At 32.5% G+C, this 10000-nt stretch overlaps 1 protein-coding gene across 1 annotated transcript in view; it reads left to right on the forward strand.

The window, feature by feature from the left end:
* LOC115243383 overlaps positions 1-10000 on the forward strand; it is a 31697-nt gene that overhangs the window by 16225 nt on the left and 5472 nt on the right. Inside the window, exon 2 of the mRNA XM_029820330.1 lies at positions 2328-2501. Coding sequence (XP_029676190.1) covers positions 2328-2501 — 174 coding nt within the window. The remainder of the gene's footprint in view (positions 1-2327; positions 2502-10000) is intronic.

Here is a 10000-nt window from a genome sequence, read left to right on the forward strand (position 1 = left end):
TCATATTATTTTAAACACTATTTAATTTTTTTACTAATATATATTTTTATTTATTTATTTAAGATGTTATTTGTGTGTGTGTGTGTGTGTGTGTGTGTGTGTGTGTGTGTGTGTGACATATATTCGAATATTATTGTACTAATACTACGTACAGTGAAATAATTAATAAGAAAAATCAAATATCTGTATTTAAAAAGAAAGTTTATTATTGCTTATTTCTATTTTTATAAAAATTAATGGTTATACGAGAATACAATATTTAAATTACTAGTTGTCTCTATATTGTTGTTACTGCAAGCTAAATATTTTAGTTTATATGAAAAAAATGAAAATGATATTTTTCTTGAAGAAATAAAACACATGCTCATGGGATGCGGCAGATGTCGGATAATTTTAAAGTTCGCGATGAAGTTATGACGTTTTCTTTTCTCTTCGCATATCCTGTTGTCGCGTTTCGCAAGGGAGCCCACTCGTGCGAAGAGAGACCGGGATAGATCGGCCCTCTGCCGAAGGGCGACTCGATGCGAGGGTATTTATCCATATTGCCTTGTATCACTCACGTTTCGCGTTTCCCTCTTTTCTTCGACTCGACAGGATGTCCCATTCACGAGTGTCTTGAAAGGCGGTAATCGTAACTGACCGACTGACGTCTTGCATGAATGTAACCGTCGTCACGGCACGTTCGAAAGCACCTTCGAGTCGTCTCTCCGCAGTTAACATCTCCATTGTTAACGAAAGAAGGAAAGTAAGGCCGCGGGATGGCTCCCTCGAAGATCGTTTCGGGATAATTTGCGATTGTACACGGAGAAAACGTCCCTAAGAATGTAATGTGCGGGAAGTATCGCGAGATTCGCAAGGCTGTAATTTAGGCCGCACATTTCGATTGTGCGGGCAACGAAAACACTTTTTCAAAGAATTTTTTCGGTTTACGATGGCAGGTTTTACGCTTGATTGAAAAGCAAATTCTTTGTAAACCTTTTCAAAGGTTAAAAAAAGAAATTAAAACAAGGCTCTGTCTCGTGTATGGAGGTTGCTTCGAATCTTCAACATCTTCGCTTTTTAGCTCTTAAGAAACGAAAGAAAAATATTTTTAATATCTATATTTTTTATTTTTGCACTTAATAATTGTTTTTATAATTATTTTCAAATAATTTTGTTATCTTCAATAAAACCAATAAAGCGTAGCAATCAAGTTTAAGTATAATTTTGAAATAAAATTGTTAATAATTAAGATGTTTTGAAATATTTGAAACTAAACCTCTGGATTATATGCAAACAATATTTGATCCTTGACACATCTAAAAAATTATAGATCTGTTATACTTGCGATATAAATTTTTGAAAGAGAATAATAATCTCTAAAAAATAAAATCAAACTACAACGAGAGAGAGATCACTATGTAATTTCCAGCGAAAGCTTGACGAAGCTTGTAGATTTGTATGTCCACATATACGCAAATGTAAACTAGAGGTAGACTAGATTGCCACAATCATGTAAATTAAATGTGGGTTATGAGTGATGCATTTTTTCGAGCGGACCCTCATATTTTTACGCAGAAACAACTTTCTCGAATCATTGCGGAAATTTCTCGGGTGGTAAAGGATTGCGTATTTGCACACACTCTTATTTGCACTGGAATATAACACGAATATATATCTCAATCTATCGAAATTTTAGAGTACATTTGCAAGTAGGAAAGATATGTATGTGATTTGCAAAAAAATCGACTTTGCGCAAATAACCTTGAAAATTCTGTTTACAGTGCTATCGAGAGAATCGTTTTAAGATACCGACACGTTCACCATAATGTGTTTTCTTTAAATTTCCATTAAATTGAAAGTTGGGCAAGCATACAGCGAAGTAAAATACTTAACCGATATTTTCACGCCAATAATGTGTGGCATCCTATAATGTTAATAATTTGTTTGTTTTTATATATGTCAAGGTAATAATATAAATATAAAATGGCGTTTTAAAGATAGACAATTTAAAAATAATCAGTTTAAAAATAATCAAGCATCTTTTAAAGATAACTATTTTAAAAATAGGCAATTGTAAATTGAAGATGAATTTGTTAATAAATATATTTATTGGACAGATTTTAATTCAATTCAAAGATAAAGGTATAAATTAAATATTAACGTGTTAATAAATGATTTGTCTACACAATTTAATGCTTAAAATTGTAGTAATTGATATAATAATATTTTCAATCATTAAAAAATACTTTTATACTTGTAAAGAAATAATATAATTGATTAAAATAATTATTATATTTAGTATATATATAAGTATACTCGTTATATCTTTATCGTTTTTGTTATAGGTTGGCGACGGCGGCATTATAGTACTCGATGCCACTTTGGATGCGTCTACGACCGACGATGCCGAGTGGGAGATCTCCGGGGGTCCGCCATCACCCTGCGATGTATCGTTTCTCAACGACAATGTCCTTATCAACGGACGCAGCAACCTCTCGAGGACGCCACGAAATCATAAGGTGAGTGAACTCTTGCTATGATTATGCAGCTTTTCCAAGCGACGCTTTGTTCGAACAGGTTTCGCAGAGAGAAAAATTGCGTCACGATTCAAGTCAATGTTTAAAATTAGTATTGCTTATATCTTTATCTTTATTCTGCAATCACGTCAATATTTATAAAGAAAAGTTCCAACAATTGATATATTTCTCTAGAAATCGTAATAATGAAAATTATCTATTAAATTATTATTAAATTAATGAATATTGTATGTGAAAATACAAGCAAACTTTATAATACAAAAAATACATATAATTTTTATCTCTCAGAAAATTAAAAAATAAGTTTTTGTCAGCGTTTTCTATAAATATTCAGAATAATTATATATTAAATCGTGGTATCTTTATTATATATTTTAATAATAAATCAAAATAATTCAGTATTTTTTTGAAATTTTCTCATTCAAAATCTCATGTTTTTATGAAATAGTAATAAAAAATAAATATAGGACAAGTTTATCGTAATCAAATTATATTATATCAATCATTAGTATCTTATATACCAAGTCTGTCAGTTATCAAAACTATTTAGAAATCCGATGCGTGCTGTTTTAAACGCATTGACGTTTTGATATGACGAACCTTATCAACGTCTCTTATTCCGCTTATTGTACCTATCTAATCTAATCAACTGTACTGCAATTATTCATGACTCGGCTACCTTACTAAACCAAAAAGCGCGCAACGTAATATTACTTTCAAGATCGCGCGCGCGGCGTGAGAAAACTTGCTTCATAACTATTCCTGAGATCGCCACAATGTGGCTGCCTGACTCCCACGTGGCTCGAGGAAATTTTTTCCCCTTGGAGGGAAAAGAGAGAGAGAGAGAGATAAAGAAAGAAGGATTGTACTAATCCACGCCGTCACGTAATATATTTTTGGCTCTCGAGATGACAAACGTCAATATTTCACGCCTCTTGGCGCCAGAAGCACGTGTTTCGGTTATATACGTGCTATCAAGGAAAACATTCTTTGTCTGCGGGTAATATAAAACAAAAAAGATCGTATCAGTAGCAGAAGAACTTTAACTCACATAATATATTAATGTTATTTATATGGACGTATGAATCCTCATAGACATATATATATAGGTTACAGATGTGTATTTAAAAATTATTTATACATAAAAATAAAAGTCGATCATAAATGTTTTCTATACGCACATATTTTCCACTCTCTTTCTCTATTTTTCTCTCCTCACTGACGTTATAAATTCTTGACGCCATATTATTTCTCCAGGCTTAGAATTCTCAAGATTGTCTTGTTTTCGAAATATCACTCACTGGTAGACTTTCGTATATTTAATTAGATGTTACACATTCGCTGCACGATTAAATTTCTGTTAATACTAGTATTATTTATAGCGAAATTTCTGTTCTATTTAAAATTATAATAAGAAGCAAATTTATAGGCTCTATATAAATATAAAAACTCCCTATCTAAATATTACAATTCTTTCTCTCTCTTTCTCTCTCTCTCTCTCTCTCTCTCTCTCTATCTACATGTTAAAATCATTAATAATAGATGTGATATATTCTAGCATTGAACACGTTGCACCAAACTGTGCAATAATAAAAAATTAAGATCTTCTCGCGCGATGTAACTTTGATGTAATCTATTAACGATAAACGGCAAGCGGATAAACGAACAAAACGTCGTTTATAAAAGATGTAAGATACGAACATAACATGCGGGAAATGGTTGAATCGCAATAATGCGCGGTGCAATATAGGTGCTCGACGCACCGATAACATATCGCGAGATTTAATATCGTTCTGCAAAACGCAATTGTGCAAATATTGATATTAATATTGGAAACGTTACGTTATTTGGTTCAGCTACCGTTTAAACAATTTTAAACAGACATTTTGGAAATATTACCGTGAAAAAAAATGAATTCTTTTGCACAACATGCATGTTTTAGAAAACATGTCTTTGAGAATAGAGCCTGGTCTAAATGTCAATATCGATCAGCTGGTTAAATATACGGAAATTGAAATAAAACGTATTCAAAGTGTACGTAACTGGATTTTCTTAATAATTAATATTGCAATCATTTTACATAGTATTTTATTAATTTTTACATTTTTTTCTCGTATCAGCATAAAATATGCGATCGTGGATTCTCTTTATTGTTAGTCAAAAATTCTATGCTTCTCTTGTTTTACTTATTGTCGATATTAGTAATGACAAATGTGAATATTATTGATTTATTATTGTTTGTCTTTTACCGCACATATCATTCTAGATAGATTTAGTATTTTGCAAACATCCAATCAAAACCTCTGTAATAATCGTGCATAATCGGATCTAAAAGTTCTAACGAAATCTTCGATCGTTTCCATTAAATCATTAAAAACGCAATCATTCCCATCTAATCATCAGTCTCCTCGCTTCATTCGCGACTTTCTCACGCGATCGTGCATCAATTTGACGATGCGACGCAGGGGGGCACTCTATTACCAACACCGATAAAATGCCAATTTGTAAGCAAAAGTATCGTGTCCGTGGACCGGCAATGATTTTCGAGCGCCTCGTCGACCAAGTTAATCTACCGTGCATCATGGGAATAATCGTGGATGAGCAATTCTGCTGTTGTAACTATGTCTCTTTGGTAACAGTAAACGCAGAAGACAAGAGAAGCCGTGTATCTTAAAAAAAGTAAATATTCATAAGAATCATCAAAAGACATTTTTTAAATATTACATTTATATTTTTGATCAAAATAAAATATGACACATTTTCTCTGAATGCATTATCACTTAATCTAAAATTGACGTTTTCCTTGATAAATATTCGATTGTGCATAATTCTTGCGTCGTAAAATCTTCATTTTTAAGAATGCAAAATTATGATTATGATAAACTAACGCGTGTTTGAAATTAATAATAGAATAGAATCTTTTATTCTTGAGTCTCGAAATTCGATTCGCTTAAATCTTTAGATCTTTAGTTCGTCGTAACTGTCGATGTTTTTGTCGAGGATAAATTGATACGACACAACGGCCACGGTATTCATAGATAAAGGCAGCGCCGATAGCTTTGGATCACTTTGTTTTATATTATCCATTGTGTTCTTACAAGATCTCGCTATTCGTCTCAGGAGAGTTAATACTTCCTGGATCGCCACGACGGACGCCGCGTCATGTTTTCTCTAGAATTTATTTCAGTGTTCGTATACCGTGTCGGATTGATGGAAACGCTGGAATAACCGATCGCGCATTATACACGAGGTGGAATTCCTTTCCGCGACTTATCGCGGAATGAGTCCCGGTTAGAAAACACGGACATTGCTCCTGGATCAAACGATTCAGACAAGAATTCAGTTACCTCGAGCTCATCGCCTTCGAAAAAGGCGAAAGATCCACCAAAGGAATTTTACAGAAAACATCGAAAATGATATATCGTTACTTTTATCCTCGAGTACCATTAATAACTGGAAATAATTTATCAAATATTTATCATTAATTTTTGCGAGCTCCATAGAATATGCAAGAGATAAATTATCACAGTTGTAACATACTTTTATTTTTATCGAATAACAAATACTATCACTCATGTTGTTAATTCAAAAAAAAAAGCTAAACAATTATATATGTCAAAAATATAAAACAAATAATATTGTTATAAATATGGTTGTGTAAAATAAAGTAGCACATTCAGTCAAACTATTTATTTGAGATAGAAATATGTCGTCTCAACACATTTTTCTTAAAAGCATATCTAAGGAATTCTTCGTACATGCTATCGTCTCCGCATATCTTACTCTCGCAGGAGGAAACTCGTTCTTCTCGTTTAAGCACTACGTTTTAGTTTTATTGTACTTTAATCGCGATACGATATAATGCCGTTGATGCTTTCGAGATTAACGCTTATTTTGCATCTTCAAGTTAAATACACAACTTGTATTAAATCTAAGAATATAATACATTTTGTATACAATATTTTTGTAGACAATATTTCATCTCGAGCTAACAAAGTAATATAAAAAAAATTTATCTCTGCATAACGAGATTTTATTACAATTTCTGTTGTAAACGACAAATGTAATGAACATTTCTTTAAGATGAGAAAAATAAAGAAAGAAACGAAATTTTAGTAAAATGCAAAGAGAAATTGAAAACTTTTCGTTAATACTAAAAGGCGCAACGTAAAGTATGCTATCAGAGGATAGAGATTTTCTTCTCTCGTTCACCGATCCGTTGCGGCACGTCGTGCGAGATAATGCGTACTTTACGATTCACTTTGTATTACGGTGCTTCGTACAATTTCACTTCGCCAATAATTGGTTTGACAGCTAATACTTGTCACGCGCGGATTCAATCGTCGAGTAATATAAACCTTCCCTCTGCGTAAAAAATCGCGATGGAAAATAGGGACAAAGAGAGTGTAGACACAGTTCTGAACGATAAGCTTATCGAGAATCTCGTTTCTTCGTGAGAAACTTTTTCCACGCGTGAATAAGGACTCGCGAGCGAGGAGAATCCTGAATTTGATATAAAGTGTGTTATGCAAGGCGCGAGAGTAATCCAACATTGCAACTTTTCTCACGCTATCGTGATCGCGTAAAAAGCATTCGTTTATTATACGCTCAAGCATTTTCTGAAGTGCCTCTCTATCAGACTAGTTTGAGAATGTTTTCCGCGAAAATATGGTCATAATACGTTCTTCGTGGAAAGAGAAAGGTATACTACGTACATAATGAATTTATAAATTGCTGAATTAGAATGACATGTAATGGCGAATCAACATCGTTATACATGTCTTGTATTTATTTTGCGATAATGTAAATTAACAAATTAATAATCTTATTAATTTAAATTATAAAGTTTGTATTTTTTTCTCTCTGCCACACAAAAGATATAATAATATAAAAAAATGATACACCCAAAACGCTCTTTTTTTTTAAATTCTTATACAAACTATTTTTCAAAAAATCACGCTGTTCTCCTCGACTCTTATACCGAGTGACACCGAATATCCGACCGACTGACATCCTTCGGTTAGCCGCGTACTTTTTTCATTCAATTCAAGACGCAGCGTCATAACTCGTACACGCAAACACCGAATAATGGGAAATTCTTATTGGTATGTCAAATATTTCGCGGAAAACCGACAGATGTATGCACATGGATTTATGTCATGTTGAAAAACCTGAAATCTCTTTCGGTTAGCCGCGTACTTTTTTCATTCAATTCAAGACGCAACGTCATAACTCGTACACGCAAACACCGAAGCTAAATAATGAGAAATTCTTATTGGTATGTCAAATATTTCGCGGAAAACCGACAGATGTATGCACATGGATTTATGTCATGTTGAAAAACCTGAAATCTCTGTGCCACTAATTGGTCAGAGGTATTTATCGATTTGGAATTGTTGGAAAAATGGCGTTTTGATATATTTACCTAAAGAGATTAATAACACAACAATTGCAAGTGCAATTATTTGTAGGAGGGTGCATTGTAAAATGTAATAAGAAACGTTTAATGATGTAAGATAATTGAATGATATTTTTTCAAAGGATTAAATAATTGATTTGTATATATCTAAGGAGGAGTAGAACGGTAATTTTATAGTATTATTTATTATTATTATATAGTAAACTATTATATAGTGAAATTGCTATGAGTAAAGTAGATAGACAGGTTTGTCATGAAATTTTTCTTGCAGCCTAACGGAAGCGTTTTATCGGATAGAATAGACAAAATGAGATATAAATCTAGCAAATTGCGAAACGTGAGAAACGGTAAAGGCAACATTATTTAAGCAATTATATCATGCCGTGCCGCCCTTCCAACATGATCGATGTTTTGATCGCTCTACTATATTTCCTGACATTTATGTACCAAATATTTACATATCGCGAATTGGATTAAATTTTAGAATTATTTCAAGAATGATAAAAGAAATACTTACTGCTTTGAAACTTGTGTAAATATAAGTAGATACGAAACGCGTGTACAAAATAGTTTTATAAAGTACAGATACTATCTTTCACGATTATTACTTATTATTAAAACTATTATTAAAATTATTATTAAAACTATTATTACGCATATAATTGTAATATTAATTTATTATTAATCTAAAAAATGGATATATATTTTATTATCGCGGAATTGCATTTCCTCTTTCTATATAATAATAAAAAAATTTGTTTTCTTTTAAAAAATTGTACTGTTTATATATAAAATAATGTGCATTATATCTTCATATTTTATTTGAAAGTCTTTTTATCATTCGCAAAATAATAATAATTATGCGATTGTTAGACATTTTATAGACGTTACGTTGATTTAGCGATGACTTTTGATGACGTTACACTAATTTACAGATGATTTTTGGCAATCATGTTCACGATTGTAATGTTGCAGTTTTAACTGAGTCAGTGAAATTCGAGCGATGTTGAGTACGTATTTACAAATTGATCGTAACCGCTTGAAAGTTGTTTTGAAATACCAACAATCTAGTTTCGCGCCCTTGGAAAGGAATTAAGCTTGCGTGTTTAAACAATTTTTATCGTCACGTTGCGAAACGTTTTGATTGTTCCACATGTGGTTTAACACACAATCTCGCAAATATTACACAAAAATAATAATAAAAAAATGATTTTCTACACACAGATTTAATTTTGTACATAGTTTATACTTTACTCTTAACATTTTTACATTTCTGTAAAATTTCTCGAATAATTCTATTAGAGCGATTATTTTGCTTTCCTCGAATCGTTATAAAAGCATTTGCGATCAGCAAAAGGCTGAGCGAAAAGCTTCCCTTTTTATACGTCGGCTTCAGTCATTTCGCAAATTAAGCGAATTATGCGTAGACACGCGTAAGGCGCGCGTAATCTTGCCAGCAGCGCGCTGACTGCCAATAACGGGATCTATAGTAATTTACCTTGTCCACGGTAAACATTCTGATCGTTCTTTGGTCAAGCATTTAAATTGGTGACGATTAACATAGCGATCTATCCACCGTGTGTGTGTGTGTGTGTGTGTGTGTGTGCGTACGTTTCAATATGGTTGATTCGAATTCATGTCACGACGTAAAGACGACGAGGTATTGAAGCGACGAAACGCGGCTTCTTGCGAATGTTACGTAAATTGCGATTTACAATATTGCTTATCAGACTTCTAATCGCCCAAGTATTGTTGGCACTACTTTATGAAACGAGCGAGTAATGTATTCGTGATTCTCGCAAATTTCCTATTACACGCTTATAAATTATTAAATTATGACGGAGAACCCTTTTAGCTTTTCCGCCTCTACAAACGTGATTTTCACGATTAATGAATTTAATTTTAGAACATTGTTCTCTTGACACACGTTTTTGCATTTTACATGCCTTATCGCGTAGTTGCCTCACAAAGTTACGGATATTGATCAAATATTATCTGTAAACTGGCTATAAATTTTTGGCTTCTAAAAAAATAATTTTTATTTAATAAAAAAAAAATTTAA

The sequence above is a fragment of the Formica exsecta genome, unplaced genomic scaffold (genome assembly GCF_003651465.1).
Source record: "Formica exsecta isolate Colony F162 unplaced genomic scaffold, ASM365146v1 scaffold72, whole genome shotgun sequence".
NCBI lineage: Eukaryota > Metazoa > Arthropoda > Insecta > Hymenoptera > Formicidae > Formica > Formica exsecta.